The 20701-nt window shown below is 40.5% G+C and overlaps 1 protein-coding gene across 6 annotated transcripts in view; it reads left to right on the forward strand.

The window, feature by feature from the left end:
* ATXN7 (ataxin 7) overlaps nucleotides 1-20701 on the forward strand; it is an 82111-nt gene that overhangs the window by 50985 nt on the left and 10425 nt on the right. The window contains exon 1 of one of the 6 annotated variants that reach the window (XM_057397359.1): nucleotides 1412-2900. The exons of the other annotated variants lie outside the window; for them this stretch is intronic. Within the exon in view, the coding sequence (XP_057253342.1) occupies nucleotides 2867-2900 (34 nt within the window). The 5' untranslated portion in view covers nucleotides 1412-2866. Of the gene's footprint in view, nucleotides 1-1411; nucleotides 2901-20701 lie in introns of those variants that run through there. 6 annotated transcript variants of the gene reach the window in all.

A 20701-nucleotide genomic window follows, 5' to 3' on the forward strand; every position in this document is an offset into this window, starting at 1 on the left:
GATCTGTTAACTATCCCTGCCAATATGCTGTTGTGTTTTGGATGCTATATTGTGTTATTTAAGTATTGGAACCCCTCACTGTTACATATTTGGGTTCTTCTGACGTACTGTGAATCAAATATAAATTTCTCCTACCCTCTTTCTGTTACCTCAAATTTGGCAGCAGCCAGTGGTTCTGCAAAACCTGACGTCAGTATTTCATAGTTTAAAGTTGTATTTTTCACAGTTGTGCAGATGTTGCTTGTTTGCAATCCATGTTAAACACTCTCATTTGATTCTAAAGTCAAAGATAAAATATCTGTACAAGGCAACATTTGAAGCAGATAAGTAAAGAGAGGAATGTACTGAATCTTGTTCCAAAGCCATTGGACCTCAGGATGGGGGTTGGTGTTTTTAGTTGTTGGGGTTGTTTTCCCCTCATAGGAGGTTACCTCAGCTCATCCACATTTTGTGAAGGATAAACCCTCATTATAGCCTGTATAATTTTGGCAGCAAGCAGTTTGTTTCAGTAATCAAGTATCCACTGTTTGCTAATGTCTTTTTAAAGCAGGATGGGAACATTTTATACAAATCATAAGAATTTTCTTGGGTATCAGTGATCTTTTGTAGTCGTCTAACCAAAAAGAAAACTTGCATATTACATGGTGTGCCACAGATGTGCTGGAGTAATCTGCCAAGCATATTGCCAAACTTGTGCAGGTGGCTTTTGGCATATTATGGCTTGAGTTAATATATATGATTTAACAAATTATCACTGGCAGCTTCAGCAACTTCTGTTTAAATACCCAGTCCTCTTTCAGTAGTTTGCACAGTCCAGATTCCAGCAGTTGGATCTTAGTCTCTGGTTCAGCAACAAGTAGTTTAATTTCTTGGCAGAGTTATGTGAAATGCTGTGCTTTTGCAAGACTCATCTTGGCATATTCCCAGAAGGGAATGGGCTCAGAGGTCAGCACAGGATTCATTTCAGAAACAGCAAGAAAAACCCCATTTCAGCTGGTTATTTAGTTATTTTTAAGTGATGCATCGGTAAATAAGAAAGCATTACCACCTGGAAAGAAAGAATGTGTGTTTATAATATATATATACACACACATATATATATATATATAAAATATATGTATTTCAGGCTTTGAAATGTGTACCTCAAAGCCATTAGCTGAATACTAAGTGTGCCATGCAGATTTTAAGGAGTGCTGAAGTCAGGTGCTGCAGTTAATTGTAACATGGCAAACAGTTCGTATGCCGAAGGTTATTTTTGTAAGTGTAATGGCTGTTGTGCTTGTTTTATTACCTGCAACCATAGAGAGGCTCTTTGAGAAGCTGATGGTAGTTTTCTAGGAAAACTGCCTCCTTTTCGTGAGTACATGGATTTGTCAAGCTCTGTTGAAGACATAAAGCAGTTTTGAGTATCAGCTAACAAAAAGGTGGTGGTCAGCTTCAGAATTAAAGAGGAAATTTATCATTCAGTTTACCATTTACACTTACCATGTAACTCATGTTGCATGCACTGTATATGCTAAAATGCTAACTTAAAGTGCTTTGGTGTGTTTTTCCCTTCCCTGTGGTTAATGTCAATTGAATTTCATGCTGTTCTGCCATAGATGCAGAAATCCTTGTGATTTATTACTGAGAATGTTAATTCTGTTCTTACCCAAATGTTAAAGTATTTAAAACAAGCCTCAACATACAAGGGTTCCATGAAAGCCCTGCTCTTTTATAGTGATCTCCTTGCTAGGTATTTTAGAGACTGGGACTGACTGCTCCCTTTTCAAGGTAAACATTGACAGGGAAGAACAAGTGGAAAGAAAGAAAAACAAAGATATTTGTCTTTGTGGGAAAAGAGGAAGCGGTGCTATGTTCACTGTCGCTTACTGAAATAGCTGTTCAGCAAGAGGGAGAAAAGTGAGTATGTTGATCAATAGAAATGGAGTAAGATCTGAAGAGAACAAATAGTTCTCATGAAAAGTATCTGTGGAGTGTATTTGGCTACAGCTTCCCTTTGGAAGAAGCCAGCTGGGATAGTTGCACCAGGTCTGCAATTAAAAGTGATTGACAGTGAGAGAGTTAACCAATCTAAAAGTCAATCTGAAGTTTCATCATTCAGAACTCGTTTTGAGTGATGAAATGGCACGTGGAGCAGAACACAGCTCTCATAACCATAATTTCAGATTTTCTGGAGGTTCAAGGAAGGCCGTTCCACATCAGCTTATGTGCCTCTCATCCTTGGAAGGTTTCCTTCACGGCTAAAAGGGCTCTTTCTAATGCCTAAGCCACTCCTTCGTGCTGGAGTCCTGCCAGAGGAGGTGGCACACAGCGTGAGGGCAGGCCATGGGCATGCAGGGTTTGGCATGTAGCCCAAAGCTGAGTGCAGAAGAATGAAGCTGCAACCTGTTTAGGAGCTGGGGAGGTGGAAGAAGCCTGAATTGGAGTAGAAAAGGGCAGGATTTCTGCTGTTGTGGAGGAGAGTTGAGAATGTCAGAGCTCTGTGTTGAAGAGTGGGGTTAGAAGTAGTTTAATTTCAAAAGCCAGCCACATGCAGATTAATTATAAGCACTTGCTAATTTGTTTTTTGGGGGAGAACGATGAGTTTGCATGAACTCTCTAGATTATTCTAAGAGCTGCAAGCCTCAGATGAATACCATGGTGCTTTTGGATTCCAGGGAGAAGTATTCTGAGAAGCTTATAAAACCATGTTGAGTATTGAACTGTGACAAAGAAAAAAGTTTGGGTTGCTTTTTGCCTGTTTTGTTTTCCTAGTTTTTCTCTTCATGGAAGGACATAGTTTCAAGTTGCACAGACTGTACTCTCTCATCTCACCACCCGACTCTCCAACAACTGCTGCATTTGGAAGAGAGAAGATTTGCGCATGGTCTCTCTTCCTCTGCAAAACAGATATGAAGGTCAGATAGGAAATCTCGTCAGTGACCATGACTTCCATGGCTTCATTTGCCAGGATACCACTGCTCCCAGCACAGAGCTGTGCAGCACCCGGCAGCAGCACAGCAGCTTTGGCACGGCTGGCTCAGCACAGCTAGAATTAAGTGGTTTGCAGTCTGGGTGTGTGTGTGTGTCCGAAGAGGGGAAAGAGAGGACGCGGGGGAATAGCTAAAAAGGGAAATGTAAAACAAAGAACTTAAGTAAAAGACATATAAAAAAAGATGAAGACAGTAAGGGAGAAACTAAATAAGGAAGGTAGGAGAAAATGACCTTGCAGAATGAAGTAGATACGGTGCTAATTTTGTGACTCTCTAATAGCAGGGGTGGGGGGGAAGTGAAAGAAAGGAGACGTTAAAGAGGGCAAAACAAACACAAGGGTTTTTTTCCACTAGTTTTTCCTCTCTGTGTTTTGGCAGCTGTGCTGTTAGTGTGGTTTGTGTAACATCCTGGCATTCTTGGATTTTGCATGTTTTGGTGGGGAGAACAACAGTGTGTCCTACTTGAGATGCCTCTCCTGGCTTTACTAGGCACTCACCATAAAGAAAAGAGATGGTTATATGCATGCATATGCACTTATTAATAAGTCATCTTACTTTTTGTTTTACTTATGTACATTCCTTCTACTGTCTTTTGCTTAAGTTTATTTTTAAATTCTCATTTTCTGTGCTCAAAATGTTATCTTTCTTAGAAAGTAGGATGTATGTGTAGCTTTCAGTGGTGTTTGCAGTGAGGGGAATGCCCACCAGTTCCCTACAAGTAGAGAGAAAATGAGGTACTGTACTAGCTGGAGGAAAGTTACCCAGGCTGGACCTACATAAAAGCAGTGTTTTGTAGGAGCTTCTCCATCTGCTGCCTCAGGAAAAGTAGGCAGTATTCTGAAAGCTGTATTGTCACCTACAGCAATAGGGCACCAAAGGGTAACCAGGCAGGAAGGTGAGTGTTGCATTTTGGGGAAGAACTTGAGACAATATTATTCTTGGCAAATGAAAGAAATCAATAGCATTTTGGTTTTAGGCATGGCTGCAAGGTAGCTGCTACCTAGTTTATATAGGCATTATGTCAAGTAATTTTCACCTGTTGTTTACTCATTTTTGGTAACCAATTTGCAGGCTTTTTGAAACCAAACTTGCTGGTATTGACATGATACTGCTTGCTTTGCTCTTCTTCCAGGCAATATAATACATTTAAAATCTAACATATGATACACGTACAGCCTAGAAACTCTTTTTTAGGTATTCCCAGAAGAGGGAGTGTGTAACACTTTGTATACACTGAAACCTGCACGTTTATTGATGAATAGCAGTCAATCTGTTTTACCTAATAAGTTAAAATGATAATTGCAGGCTGAAATTCAGAAGAGCACACCTAATGCCATTTTTTTAAGCTAGTCGTTAGGCTTAATTCAGATTAACACTAATTAATTACATCAAAGTAATGTAAAAGGCCTTGAAGTCAATTCAGATTCCCAAATGTCATGTCCACCTGTAACAAACAGCTTTTCAATAGCAGTCTTGGATTAGCTATTGCAGTACTCAGCTTTGTACAAGCTCCGTAACAGTGTGAAATCTGAAAACACAGGTAAACTACTTTTTATAGTGTAGAAAATAACAAGCAGAAATAGATAAATATAAGGTGAAATTTCATTTAAGTCCATGAAAGTATAATTAACTAAATAGACCATCATTAGCTACCTCGGGCAGTAACAGCCAAAATACTTCCAAACCCTATTATCTACTATTGATGAAACGAAAACATAATAGTGCTTGTATAGAAAATCAGTATTTTTACTCTATAATTTATGTAGATGTTCCTCCAGTTGTCATGCAACAGGGGCAACAGGCTAATCCTTTGAATAACAGCAAAATGATGTAGAAGAAAAAGCCATCAGTGTGGCTTAACATGCAGATTCCTGATAAACGTCACCTGTTCTGCTGCTAATACAAGTTCTGTAGTGTCTGAGAGTGCTGCTGAACACAAAGACTGCAATTGCATTTTGTTTCCACAGGTTGGACAGCCATCACCCAGTGATTCTTGTCCTCTTTTCTGTTCTCTGTTCACCTGAGAACAAATTGCCCATGTTGGTGTGAAACTCTCACTCTTTACACTGCTTTGTAAAGGATGCAATTAGACCAGGCTCCTGGAGAGTTGAAGCTGTTCCTACACAACTGATTTTTTTTTTCTTTGTTGTTTGGCAAGTTGGTCAGAAAATCTTTAACTCACAATTCTATATAGAGTAGCTTTTGAAAGGAAGCCTCCTCTTCTAGCCAGGTCACCTCCTTATGTTTTTACCCCATAGGATTTTCTTCCTCTGCCAGGCAGTTGTATTGTGCTATGTGTCCTCTATGTGTGACCGTGCCAGTTGCAAAGAACCTGTTTGTCATGTCTTGTGGTTGGAAAAAGCCCTAGTATCTGGGTTGCAGGTAATTCTGTGCATTAGGTAGAAGGTGTATGTACTTTTTTCAGTGTGCCCTTCCACCTTTGAGCCTGAAAACTTGTTTGTGGGTTATTTGTAGAGTTGGATTTGAGCAGAAGTTTTGTGTGATATACTTTGATAGTTTTAAGAGCTGTTCATTATTGTCTGTAAATATTCATGTGGAATTCATGGCTCCTCTCCTTGCTAAGAGGAAAATTGGCTGCATCTGCTTTGCTACTATGTGGCTGAAGTCTTCCTTTGAGTTCATAGGCTAAGCATTTTGGTGTTCTGCTGTGTCAGTGTGGTCTTAGTGAAGTAACTGTTTAATCTCTCTCACTTTTCTGGATCATAATGAGAAACCTTATAGTACTCTTTAAGTCTCTGGCCATTCTCATCATTGGCATGGGACTAGCAAGCGCTCGCTTTCTTCAGTTTCATTTTGGCTTACAGCCTGTGACGAACCACATGTAACCATGTATGTGCCTGGAAGCATGCCACGTGGGCCCTCTCCTGGCCTCTAAGGTCTAAGGAGAGGTTTCTAAACAGCCACAGTTCGCTCCCCTCCCCTTGTAGTGCCCTGTCCTCTGCCCAAAGGTCATCATGTGGGTCACAAAGCTATCCACCAGCCAGCTTCTAAAAATACCTCTGATTTAGAGATTATATAAACTTATATATGTGAGTAGTATTGCAAAGCTTGATGCTTGCATCTTGCTCTTTGCAGAATGAGAGTGACAGCTAGTGTTACTTGTATTTCGTGGTGGCCAGTTCCTGTCTTAGCTCAGCTCTCCATAGGCTCAGTCAGTGTTTAGGGTGGTTGCTGACCTTTAGGACCACACTCATCACATTTTTCTGTGCTCACAAGAACATACCGAGGGAGGATGAAGGCTTGGCATATAGTTAGGATGTGCTGAAAGCCCATATTAGCTCCTGGGCTGCTTGCTGTTTCCTCTGCCCTGTCCCAGTTGTCTAGGTGGCAGTGGTCCACAATAGCTGTGGTTGGACACTTGAAATCTAACGTACTAAATGTCTTTTCCTGGTTTCATTCCCTGAAAATAGCATAAGTCTCTATAGAAGCCTTCCCTCTCTGTGTGCACACGTGCTATATGCATAGCAGTTATTTATCATATTTCTGGTATAAACAAGCACATTGTGTAAGTGGAGTTGATACTGAGGCATAAAATGCTGTCACTTGGCTGTGCACCAACAAGTCTGACAAGTTGTTCCTCTGTACTTGTTTGAATTTGGACTCGCTTCACTCCTCTAAAACCTGAGGAACTTCCAAGCATGCCCACTTGGAAAAGAAAAGGAAACACCAAAACCAGAAATCTTGCCTGATACATTTGTGTTTTCTGTAGCATGTAACATGCTCTCCAAAGTGGGAGCTGCTGGAGAGAAAAATCCACTGATTGCAAAATCCATTGTCCCATGCTTCTGGAGGTTCTGGGTATTTCATTCATGATGGTACTTTGGAGCACTTGTTTCCAGCTTTGGGGAGAGGAGGAAAGGCATACAAGGCCTTACAATCAAGTTTGTAGTGCTACTTTCTGTATGATTTTGCTGTTCCTTTCACTAAGGCTGGTTTCGTGGTGTCACGTAGCACATGGTGGAGTTCTTTCTGTGCAGCCACTGTATCAGCCAAGTAATTTTTCTAACTAACTACACTGGAGTTCTCAGTTGATCAACTTTAAGAAGTTTGGTGTTGGCTCATGGCCCATCATTCTCTTCCTTCCAGGAAGAATAATAATAGTAGCCAGTAACCAAACAATCTCTTTAAAACAAAATATTTACAACAAAATTGTTTTAGGCAGTACTAGATGTAAACATAAGCAAGCTGCAGTGTAAGCAAGCCCAGCTTATGCAGTGTTGATATCAAGCAGATGAAATTCCATGGGAGTCTGAACTTTTTTGTCATGTACCCCCCAAAACTTCCAGGAACTGGCAAAGTAATGACGACTGCAGCTCACAACCCAGTTTTTTGCCCTCCCCAGTTGCTTAGGCCTCCAGCCCATTCCCTGGGATCAAGTCACACTTTAATCCTTGCTTCTCCTAGCTCTGTTAGTTGGTTTTATGAGACTGTCAGGTCTGTGAGCTGATGGGTTTGCTCTTTGTTAGGGAGCAAGCAGATGGTGGGAAGGCTTGAAGGGAGCAGTTGGGATTGGGGGAGAGGGCAGGGACCTGCTGTGGCAGTATTAGCTCGCACCAGCGAGCTTAAAGTGATTGTGCAACTGGTGCCTGAGATTGCTGAATTTTGGGAAAAGATAAATGAGTTGTTTCATGTGCACTGCAGATAATGAAGCCTGGTCGTCTGTGGTTTTCTCCTGTGTGTTTTGCCATTGCGCACCCTCCTGTTGCAACACCTCCTGCCCTGTGTACATAGATAGCTTTATGTCTTGTGTCGTGTTTTGTTCCTGGCTCTCTTCCTGCCCCCTTGGTTTGGTTTAGGGTTTTTGGTTGGGTTTTGTTTCTTTGGCTGCCAGATTAATCAGACATATCATGGCACAGCTAAGATGGAGTGTGCATATGATGACTGACCAGTGAAGATCTTCCTTCTATAAAAGCACTTGAAAGGTCTCACCTTTACTGTTTTAATGCTGATTTTAATGCTAATGATAAACCCCAGTATCTCTGGGACCTCTCTCAGCAGGGGGCAGGAGGCTGCACCACCTCAAATACAGCTCTTCATTTGTCTTAAAATTAACCCAATTTCAAAATATAGAACACTAAAATGTAGTCAAGTGGTAGCAGACATGGTAGAGCTGTATTTATCTCACTCCACAAAGCCAGGCAAGAAAATATAATGTAAGTAAAATATCAGAAATGCTCTAGCCATTCTTAAAAGCAATTTTCTTGGCAATGCAAAATGTGCAAAATACTTCAGGTTGTAGAATTTCTCATTTTTTGAGGCATTTTTTAACATTCTGCAATACTCATTCATATCAGGGAGCTCCTGCATGTGTGTGCATAGTGATAGCATCACAAATCATGTAAATATCTTTTCATGTTATCTGTGTTCAGTGAGAACAGGAGGGGGTGGATGCTGTTCTTCACCTTATCTTGAGCAGCAGAAAGCAAACTTTCTCACATTGCAGTGGTTTCAGCCCGAGTCCAGTTGACCTTCTTGGATGATCTTGCAACACTAAAGACCTGGAAATTATGTTCTCTGCAGTGATTCACATTGAACTGCTGCTCTCCCTTCTGCCTGCCTGTGCTGCGCTGATGCTAGAGAAGGGAGAGAGCAGTGTGTGTGCAGGTGTATGTCCCTTTGTGTATGGATCTGCACAAAGGATCCTCACAGCTTGCAAGGCTGATTTTAGGGTTCTGAACTCAGGTATTAATTGATAGTATGTTTATATTCTCTAATGTTGGTGGTGCTTTGGGGGAATTATTTTTAATGACTTCAGTTAGTGTTAATAGAAAATAAAACCTTTTGCAATACTTATACCAGGAAAAGAATTTTGGAATTTCATCGCCTTCTGTAGTGGGTTGTTTTCACCACGTTAAGTAAAATTACTCTTGCGTTCGTCAGAGTACACTTGCAGCATGTGATTGCACTGTGGCATGTGCACAGTGAAACTCGGTAAGTATTTACTGTATGGACTTACTTAGACTTTAGTCATTGGGAAACAGTAAATAAAAACAAACTCACATTTGTTGTTGAGGCAGTTGGCATGTACGCTTCTGTTATAAGCAAGCATAAAATCCCATTGCATTCTCTCTCTGCTATTGTGTGCCTTCCCGTGGGCTGTTGTTTCTCCCCATGTGAATGTACTGTCATGCCTCTCCCTTCCATTCCAGCTCCTGCCTTGATGCCCAGCTGTTGGGGTTTCTTAGCAGTTGGGTTCTTTGTCCTCACTCAGAAGGAAGACAGAGTTCTGTATTGTTCCACTTGGGAATTAAATTGCCTGATCTTGGTCAGTTTATTTGTGGAACAAGCAACAAAATAGAAGTTACTTGCCCTCTTGGTCCTCAAATGAGGTTAAGCCAAATCAGAGACTGTACAAGGATAAATTGTAGTTTTTAAGAAGACAAGTACATCAGTGCTGGTTCCCCACGTAGTAGTTTAAGGTCAGGGATTTTGTGAACCACTAAAATATGATGGAGATTTAACCCAGCCTTAATTACGGCTGTCAAGTAGAAGAGTGTACAATAGAAACAAATTCCTTCAAAAGCATGCATGCCTCTGGTACTAATTTTAGCTATGGAAGGAGACATGTTTTAAAACCAGCATAATCCAAGGAAATGTCTTCGTTTTCCTGAGTTGTCCTTCACAATTAATGGGTAGGTGACATGAGGTGTCAACTTGAAATTAAGAGCAAAAGAGGAGCTGGTTTCTGTCTCATACTCTGAGTGCATAGACATGGGAAAAGTTAGTATTTAGTATTTGTTGTTTAGCATTTAGTGTTCATTTCTAAGCTTGTTAATGGGAGCAGTAGTCTTAGGGTTTCTGCATGTTCCTTTAAAAAGAGAAAAAAACATCCCAAACAAACCCTAATCTAATGAAATGGTGCTCCCTGCTGCCTTTTAACCCTTCTTAATGGAAGTAATATGCTAGCACACTGATACTGACACATAAAGGTGTTTGTACATGCCAGCTGCCTTTTCTCTTGGCTTACTTTGTTTTAGTGAAAAAGTGATTTGCTTGGTTTTAAAAGTGAACTTTGGTGTAATTCGATAAGTGAGGAAAGACCAGAGAAATCAGCTTTGATTATGGTAATTTAAAACAAGAGCAGGCCACAAGCTGTTTCTTCCCATATTTTCTGTCAGCAGATTCACTGTAATTTTTATGAGTGATTACTAAGGAAATGGCCCAGAAATTTAGTAAAAATTAGATTTTAGTATCTATGCACTGGCTTTGGCTGGAAATCAATCTTTGACGTTCAGACCTCAGAATCTGGAAATTTAGGTTGTCGAGACCTATCTGGAAATTCAGGATAGTAAATACTGGAGTGAATTTTTGCTGCTGGAGAATCGGGTTGGAAGGGACCTTGAAGCTCATCCAGTTCCAACCCCCTGCATGTTGCTTGTAGTTGATCATAGAATCATGGAATGGTTTGGGTTGAAAAGGACCTAAAGGTCATATAGTGTCATATCCCCTGCCACAGGCAGGGACACCTTCCACTAGAGCAGGTTGCTCCAAGCCCCATCCAACCTGGCCTTGAGCACTGCCAGGGATGGGGCAGCCACAGCTTCTCTGGGCACCCTGTGCCAGCGCCTCAGCACCTTCACAGTAATGAACTTCTTCCTAATGTCTAATCTAAATCTCCCCTCTGTCAGCTAAAGCTTTAAAGCCATTTCCCCTTGTCTTGTCCCTATGGGCCCTTGTCAAAAGCCCCTCTCCAGATTTTTTGTAGGCCCTCTCTAGGTACTTGAAGAATTTTACAAGGTCTCCCTGCAGCATTCTCTTCTCCAGGCTGAGAAGAAGGCTGAAGGGAGCCTTCCTTCATAACAGCATCCATGCAGCCTGCCACCGTGACTGTACATCCCTGGTGCCGATGCCACCTCTGTGGCAATAATGCCCACCGTTGGTGAAGCTGAGCCTGGCCAGAAGGCTGGGGACAGCACTTTGCCACCAGCCTGGAGCCACAGCCTCAGTGCACGGTGGTCGGTGTGGACCACAGCATTGCCTGCAGGTGTCGTGGGGCCTCGACAGGGCTCCCTGTGGATAATCAGTCTCACAGCGAGGGATAAAGCGCTGCAAGCAGCCCGTTGAGCCCTTCTGAAATGTCACCGTCACACCCTGGCCCTGCTCCAAGAACAGGCGAGCGGCGTGTTCCCTGCAGATGGGGACAACCCAGTGAGGGTGAGCTCTGCTCTGTGCAGACCCTGCCAGGCTCTCTCTGGAGCTGCAGGGCAGGGTGTATGAGTACCTGACCACGGGCTCTCTAAAGAAACTCAGATATCCCCAAAAGCGCACTAAAGGCAAAGCTCTGATGGGAAGTTCAGAAGCAGAAAATAGCAATAAAGCCTTCAGGGCCTATTGCAATCCTGTCTAGGTTAATTCGTCTAGGTTAAATTGGCAGCTGTTAGTCAAAGTGTTAATTAAATAAACTATTAAGACTGTGTTTGTTTTAGCTTGTTTTCCTGAGTGTGCTCACCCGTGTAATTTATAAATCAGAGGGCAAATACATTCCTTGTTATGGCTCTGTGGATGACTAGCTCTGAGCAGGATGGTCTATGCTGTTATATCTCTGCTTGGGAGGAGGTGGGAAATGCAGACACAGACTGGATATGTCAGGTGCAGTTGTGTTCTTATTTAAAGTGTTAAACTTGCACAAACATCTTAGCACATCCTAATTACAGCATTGCTCCATTCTCTCAAAGTGAAATGTGCAAAGGCTTGGTTATCTAATTTGAAAGACATTATTATGCAAGCACAGTAGCTTCATGCCCTCGTTTGACTGTATTTGTGATTTCTGTGATACTTTGCTGTGCTAATGCTGCGGTAAAATTTTAATTAGGATATAGTTAATGTGGTCAGTGTGTTTAAACACGAAACTTGTTTCACACCTATTCTGATTGATGAGTGCTAGTGAAATAAGCTGTTGTGATCCTATTTTATAGTTGAAAAATGACTAATGCCTAGAAATGTTAAATCAAGGTAAAATAATGTAAGGATCTGACTTAAAACAAGAAACCAAATTATTTATTCTCCATTTTCCATTTGTGTGGCAAATTTGAGTATTTATGTTCCAAGAAATTTCATGGTTTTGGAAAGTTGTTCAGCTCTTGAAACATCCTTTAAAAATACTGGCCTTCACCTGACCACAGGTTTGCTTCCTATCTTTCCTTTCCATTCTGACGAAGTTAAAGATCTTGTGTTTAAAACCTCAGAACAGAAGATGGGGTGTTGCCCAGCCTGGATCCCTTCATTTCTCCACGACGTTTTCCTTGAAGTGGGCACTACCCATTGGTGTAGAGGCCCAGAAACACTTTCATCCTGTTTGTTGTGGGGAAGCACCCGAGTTGTCACATCCGTAGGGTGTGCATGGTCAGTGCTGTACATACAGGAACAGAGGTGAGAGATGGATAACGTTAGAGACAACAATAGGAGCTTCCAACTCGGCTCCATCAGTGTTTTCACTATGAGCAGTAGCACCTCAGGGAAGAGGAAGGGCTGTTGTAGTTGCTAGTTCTGAGTAGCCATGTGCATGTTTATTTTATTTTGTTAATCTTATAGAGCTTTTGTATCGTGTGACAGTGGATATCCATCACTAGGTAGTTGTACAGCATATAAGGAAAATGTTTGTGCTCAGTGTCTTTTGACCCTGTATTTTCTTAATGACAGAATCAAAGGATGTGATTTACTTAGCTGACGCTGCTATTTTTGTGTATATGCAGTGATACTTCCTCTTATTCCCTGGCTAAAAGCAAAGTCAATTCACTCTTCTTGATCTCTTTCATATGGAGAACTTTCCATTTCAAGGCCTTGTTTTTTATACCCATCTCCAGAAGTTTATCTGTTAGCCCATAACCCACTTCATATTTTGGTTCCTGACTGTGGCATGACTAGAAGCTGGGCAGGCATTGGGATATGTGGACTCATCCGAATGCATGACACAATATTATGATATTATGTGCTAAGGTCATGTAGAATCATAGAATCATAGAATAGTTAGGGTTGGAAAGGACCTTAAGATCATCAAGTTCCAACCCCCCTGCCATGGGCAGGGACACCTCACACTAAACCAGGTCGCCCAAGGCTCTGTCCAACCTGGCCTTGAACACTGCCAGTGATGGAGCATTCACAACTTCCCTGGGCAACCCATTCCAGTGCCTCACCACCCTTACAGTAAAGAACTTCCTCCTTATATCCAATCTAAACTTCCCCCTGTTTAAGTTTTAACCCATTACCCCTTGTCCTATCACTACAGTCCCTAGCGAAAAGTCCCTCTCCAGCATCCCTATAGGCCCCCTTCAGACACCGGAAGGCTGCTATGAGGTCTCCACACAGCTTCTCCAGGCTGAACAGCGCCAACTTTCTCAGCCTATCTTCATCTGGGAGGTGCTCCAGTCCTGATCATCCTTTCTGGGCTGCGAGTGCACGCTGAAGCTGGCTCATGTTCATTTTCTCATGGACCAACACCCCCAAGTCCTTCTCTGCTGGGCTGCTCTGAATCTCTTCTCTGCCCAACCTGTAGCTGTGCCTGGGATTGCTCCGACCCAGGTGTAGGACCTTGCGCTTGGCATGGTTAAGCCTCATAAGGTTGGCATCAGCCCACCTTACAAGCATGTCAAGGTCCCTCTGGATGTAAGGAATATTTTTGATGCTGAAGGGGAAGAACATGGTGATAAAGGTGTAAACCTGATTTCTGGGTAGATAATAGGCAGAAAGAGAGAGAAAATGAGAAATTAGGTGATGGTTATTCACTTAGTTCTTTACTCCCATGCTTTCCACACACTGTTGTCCGTTAAGTTTCTGTTTGCTCAACTTTTAATGAAACTTTGGAGTAATGGTTTCCTTTTTTATTATTACTTTTAATTTGCCTTAGGCTTGCTTTGGAAAACTGAAGCTTTTCCTTAATGTCATTCAGAGTAAGCATATATGAGACAGAAGTTTTCCAATGCATTTTTGAGGAAGCTGACCCACACTGCTTCTCAGTATGCTGTGCATCTGTACTGCTTAACTTTGTTGTATTTGATGCTTTTGTTTATTATCACTGTGGCTTTTTCTAAAGCTTATTCCAAATAATTGTATTTTTTAATAGCAAAAGAATAATTTATTCAGTATCTGCTTTTTAATCATGCAGCGCAGGTACTGTCGTGTCATCCAAAGGCTATGCAGAAATTAGTGCTCATAATGTGGACGTTGTAATCTCTCTATGGCCTGATTACCATCTAAGACACTCTACTGTCCTTCCATAATAACTCTGCAATATTTATATGCCAGTGCTTGACAGATTTACAAGACAGCTACTGACCTAAAGGGCCAGAGCCTGTTCCCTGGTGAGAAATCTGTCCTTTCCTCCATCACTTGGCATGTTGGACAGGAAAGTGTACCAGAAGTTTGGTCTTGGATATTATGTCTGTCTTTTTGAGATGTTAAAGCCCTTGTGCTTGGGTTTACCTGAGTAAAGAGAGGGATGGGGAAAACATCCTTTTCTAGGTGATGAAGAGGGACTTCCATTGGTCATGTCTCCATTAAGCTTGTGATTCTGCTATATGAATAATTTAATGTCCAGCCTCTATCAGTTTTCCCACATTGCTCTCAAGAGTTTGACTGGTCTCCAGAGGGCTCTGAGTAGCTGAAACCAACCCAGTGGGAGCATCCCTAATTCCAGTTTGCCACTGCATGAGGGAGCTGCACGATGCAGCAAAATCCTAGTCTGTCTGCAGGCTTGGGGTGACAGTATGTATTGGTTGGTACTTCAAAGGGTGTTTTACATCTCTCAGAGGCAAACCCTGTGTGTTTTAAAAAGGAATTTTAAATCTGTGGAAATTGATTACAGAACTGCTCAGGTGCACTGAATACAAGGGGGTTTGAAAGGATTAGTAATCAATGTGGAAAAATGGGAAAAGTAGCTTTAGTAACATGGACTTGTGGGGAGGCAGCAGTGGGAGAAGGGGATGAACTTGAAGGTTGTTTATTTAAATACATTTTAGTGTTTCTGGTTTGTTTGCTATATTCTTAATAACTGCAATTTACTCCTTTCTGTGGTGGTAATCTTGGAGATCAGGAGAGGTGGTTTTGGTTTGGGGCCATCTTGCAGCAGTTACCATGGTGGAAATGGACATTCCTGTCCAGTTAGTGTTGTGCTATTGGAGAATTACAGCACCCTCTTGGTCACACTGTAGGTGTACCAGTTTTAAAAGCATTGTTTAAATACCCTAAGTCATAGGTACAGAATCGTCTCCTTTTTGAAATAGAATTTTATAGTATTGAAGTTGGAATTCACAATTGTACTGATGGAAACAAAGTTTTTTTTATTCCCTGTGTTTTTTCAATGGTGGAAACAAAACTGTGACCCTGCTTACATGGAGTTTCATGCTCCTTTATCTAACATATTTTGCACAGTGATCACTTGGGAGTGCATTTTAGTTCTTGAAAGTAAATCTCTAGGAAAATAATAAACACACATACTTAGAAATCAGAAGTCGAGTAACTGCTTTAACATTCTTAAAAGTAACTGGTGCTTCTCTGTAACTGCTGTAGTGAAGTGAACAAAATAATAGCAAAAGCTAACATTTGCCTTCTGTTTCTATCAGAGAGATGTGGTTAACTAACATTCATAACACCTCTTGGGAGTTGAGTAAATAATTTGCAAATATTCAAAATTAAATGGTGGGAAGCGTCAGGTTGTTCAATCAGGACACCTAATGCAGTGCCGTGAGGCTGGCAAAGACCAGAGCCAGTATGTTTTCCAATTCCTAACCTGACTTTCAATTCCTGTGTTAAGTGCTTTGGTAAACCTGCTTTTAAAAACAAACTAAACTGAGAGTTGAGCCTAAAATCTGTCAGTCTCACACTTCTGCACTGACAGAAATAGGTTACATGAAACTTTTAGTTAAAATAGCTACTACAAACACATAATTCAAAATGATCAGTGACTTTTAAGTGTACTGGGCCATCATAAACACCCAGATATGTTTCCTTTACATGTCTTAAACCAGTGTGAATTACTATGGGGGGGGTTTGGAACGTGAATGTTACACTGAAATCCAAATATTTGTATATATGAGAGCTTAGGGTTCTGAATTGAGCATTTGTAACCAAAGCATATCTTTATTTTTTTTCTCTGTAATTATGAGTTTTCATAATAGATTAGTGCACCCTACTTAAAGCAAAGCCAGATTTTATACTCCTTTTTCATACTCTTTTATCCAGTGTATTTTATGCCTTTTAGGAAGCTTGTAGTGTGTGTTTTGGAGGTGAATGACAAGGGAATGGTGCAGGAATTTGTACCTGCAACAGTGGAACCTTTGCTAGGATGAGGAGCAGTGGACAGCAGAGTGGGAATTAGATGCACCAACGGTGTCATTTAAACAAGGATGCAGAAAACAGATGACAGACATATAAAGCTTAGTGGTGATACAGCCCTCATGTGAGAAGTAAAAGTGTCCTAGGAACTGACAAATAACTTTGGAGCTTACCCAGTCAGCAATTAGAAAGGTCTTGATGTATTGGCTTTATTTGTCTTTTGGCTTCAACAAAAGATTTTCTGAGAGGAAGGTCATTTTCTAAGTTCTCATTGTGGGTGAGGGTAAATGTTTTATGGCCCTTACTAAGCCGAAGCCTCCATGAATTCTTTTAATGTGAAAGAACATTTTATAGGGAATTTAAAACATCATTGATCTCTATAGTTATGTTTTTGCCTAGTGTATGACTTTAACTTTTTGTCCTGTTTTAACCTCTTGGGTATTAACCATCTCAGTGTAAATGTAAGGCTATCTTTGAATAATACTGTAGCACATATGTGGTGAAGGTGTAATGTAAAATACATACATAAACCAGCATGTTTAAATCTCTGCTAGGCAAAGCAAACCTGTTAACATACCAACTTACAGAGGAGGAATCTGGGGTTTAAAATATACTCTTCAAATTGCTGAGGTATTGTATTTTAATAGATATTTGAGAAGAGACACATTTTAAGTAGCTTAACTGTCTGTTTACGTGATGGTATCTACACAGGCAATAGAAATATTTGCTACTGCAGTTGTGCCGGGTATTTTTAAAGTGAGGAAGTGCAGGACATAAGGTTGCATCGGTACTGCTTACTTGGCATAGTTATATGCATAAAAGATGCTATAAAACCCTAAATAGATAAATTATTTATACCTATTGCTATTTATGTATAATACAGAAGAACTCTAGTCAAGTAAAGGCTATGGTGGCAATTGATGTAAATACATAAAGCAACATAATGCTTTTGTATGTGCTACCCTCACTTGCATTTGGTATGCTGTGATATAAATGATACACTCTATTTTCCTTTCTCTTCTGCTAACCTGCTGTTTTTCTGTGAATGAAGTGCTGTAAGCATACATGACTATCCGTCGGATTCTCTTTGTGGTTTTGCTAACACTGAGTGGTAAACAGTAATATCAGCTGCCAGTTGCAAAACAGTGTGGGGTTTTTTTATGAAATAGAAGAATTCTTTCTAGAGACATGACAGATTGTACTGGTGCCAGTCAAGCCTTGGCAGTCTGTCGTACTGATAGCTTGGACTCTATAAATATTCTTTTCTGTAACTTTCTTTACTGGAGTGAAGAATACAGCTTCGTTTGGATGCTGTCTGTTCTGCTCAGCATATGTTTAAACACTGCACATTTGAAGGTGGAGTGACCTCATCCTGATTTACAGTGCAAACAGAATTGATGGGGTGATTAAAGGGACATCAGTGGAAGATTAAGGCAGAATCCTTGGTATCTAGCCCCTGTGATTAGAGCCGGATAATGAAGCAGCAATAAGTGAGTGAGCCGCAGATCAAGATCCCACACAGGCGATTGTTCCCAAGCAGCTTCGGCTGCCAGGGAGGCATCAAAGGAAGAGTAATTTGCCTGCTATGCTCATGACTGATTTAGCTCCCAGGTTTCCCCTGTGAAATCCTCATGGATCTAATGTTTTTCTTATTCCTGTGTCATGGTGGGTCAGAGCCCAACATGATCATTTGAGTTAGAGCCACAAAAAGGATTTTAGTTGCTTGCTGAGTAAGGTCTGGTGCTCTGGTGAAATGCCCCTCCAACAGCAGTGTCCCTGCTCTCCTGTCAGGCCACGGATCTGATCTTTCTGGAGAAATTAGATCAAGTTAATTTGCTCTCCACAATTACTCTAGGAATATAATAGTCATATTGACAGAAAACAGATGATATCCTCAGGTGAAAGATGTTTGTCTTAATGTGGCTGCACTAAATTTCTCAAATGACAAGTCAAGCAGCAGGAGATGGAGAAAAATCAGTTTGCTTTCAATTGCACTTTTATCATGCTTAGGTGAGACAGAGGTATGAAAGAATAGTTTCTTCAACATAAAATTATCATTATGCTTTGTTTCAGTATACACATCTAATTCTATACTCTTGAATTACACACTCAGGCTAAACCTATGTTCAAGCCATTTTTCTGACTGCTAACTGAAGTTGCTCCATATTTCACTGAACTAAACCCATGTGTTCGGGTGTGCTTCAGTTGTAACAACGGCTTTGCGCGCACTGACACAGGTCAGTTTGACTTTTTGCCCAGTACTTACGTAAGAAGTGAGTATAAAAACCCCAAGGGTTTATGAAATTTGATCTGTACATCTTGTATTTGCTGCCTAAAGCTATTAATTGATGCCCAGACAGAATGAACAACACAAAACACTTCCTACATTTTGGGAACTAAGTGTAGACTTGGGAGGACTGTTTAGAGTATTATTACTCTTTTTTTGATGTTGTTGTTAAGCATACAGCAAAGAAAGTAGCATTTTATGAAAAACAGAATATTTTTCCCTATAAAAGCATATCTTTTCATTTTAATAAAATAAATGAAGTTATTAATCACGGTAAGTCCAAGTGTTTATTCATTGATGGAAAAACAAGTAGTAGTAGCCAAACATGGTAAGAAGTGTTCCTGTTTTTCTTTCCCCTTGTTTTTGTTCACCTTCCAGGTTACTTTTTAGCATTTTGTCAGAAATTGGTGTAAGTTTAGTAGCAAATACACAATGGAAAATAAGATTTTAAACCCAAGAAAACTGGCAGCCAGACTAAGGGCCAAGTGAAGCTGTTTAACTTTGTATTTTTTAAAAGCTCTTGAGATTTGCATTATCAATATCCATTTTATCAGGAAGCTTTGTGTTCTTTGGCAGTATGCGTATTTAATTCTTGTCTAATAGCACAAAACCTCTTTGCTGTATTTGTCAAAATTGGTAGATGACACATATCCTGGTCACCAAGCAGAGGCAACCTTTGCTGTGATGCCATCTCTCCTCATAGCTTTCTAACTTTCCATACAGGCCTTCTACTTAGGATCACAAAGATGTGACATAAATGCAAAGATACTTAAGGGGAGAAATTTGTCTGGTAAGGTTTAGCATTGAATGCAGCTTTCATTTTAAGTCAGGTTCTACCCAGGGCTATGGGATAAACAAAGGTTTCCCAGTTCTTTTTCCATAGCCAAAACTTAGATCTTTCTGATATTTAAAGAAACAAAACACCAAAACCAATGACAAAATCCTGCCTGAAATTTTAGAGTTTAGAACCGTGTTCCATAGGTGCAGTATTTTAAATATCACTTTGATGTGTTGCAGAAGCAATCATGACTTCAAAAAGTTGTTTTTCTCTCAAGAAATATTATTAAAGGACATGAGTGTTAACTTGTAAAATATGAAAACTGAACACCTGAAGATAATTATATCTTTTAATGTTTTCAGGCTGACTCAGAGTTAATGGGAAATGGGAACTGTATTAGATTGGCAGATGATTAGTAGAATTTATCATTATAATATGCTTAGCATAATAAGCATGGTGGTCTTTGTTATTCAGTGACAGTTTGTGTAGTAATTTTTTCATTAAAAGACTATGTCTGTCAATAAATATATTCATCAGATCAAGATTGCCATGCTAACACATCTGGTTTCAAAACTATTAGCTTTCTGCAATAAGGCGAGGCACCAGTAGTCTTCAGATGCTGTACAAAAGAGACCTTGAGCAGATTTCACTTGAGAACATGAAGTTTATAAAAAGACCGAAACAAATCCCAGTAGCAGCTCCACCTGTACGTAAGTCAACTTGAAACACATCCAGGCAGGTTATGACAAATGAGCTGAAAAGTCTTTTCCTTTTGTTGATAAACTACACAGGTCATGGTTATGTGCAGAAGGAGTGATTGAAGGTTTCACAGACTTAGAACATCTCTTTCAGAAATTGTGTGTGTTCCAAATTGTGTATCTGGCTGTAGAATAGAAATTCTCTCTGTTTTGTTTGGTTTGGGTTTTTTTCGTTAGCAGCAGTTTAAAACACTTTATTTTGGTATTAACTCACTTGTTTGAGACTAGTGCTATGAAATGTTCATGCAAACAGTAGTCAGTAACATCTCAGTTCAGTACCAGAACAGTAGCAGTTGAAGCTGCCAGAAAGAAGTGTTCATATCACTTGGATTAATAGCTGAGATGAATATTTTGTCTAGTTTATTGCTCATGATGGGATGCAAGGAGATACCAGTCTTACTCTAGTCCCTTCTCATCTGTCAAGGAAGTAACACCCTCTCTTCCTTAAAAAAAGCCACATTTACCTCCCAATGATTGCATTAGTCATCCACTGGATTGAGATTATTTGTAACTGTGGTAAGAACTTGGGCTTTGAATTTTCTAAATATACCGAAGGTGGAAGAGAATTGAGCAATTCCTCTCATTATCTCACAGAATAATCTCACAGGGTGTA

This window comes from Pezoporus wallicus, unplaced genomic scaffold (genome assembly GCF_028554395.1).
Source record: "Pezoporus wallicus isolate ANWC-B61680 ecotype Strahan unplaced genomic scaffold, APGP_CSIRO_Pwel_v1 contig_8714, whole genome shotgun sequence".
NCBI classification, from domain to species: Eukaryota; Metazoa; Chordata; class Aves; order Psittaciformes; family Psittacidae; genus Pezoporus; species Pezoporus wallicus.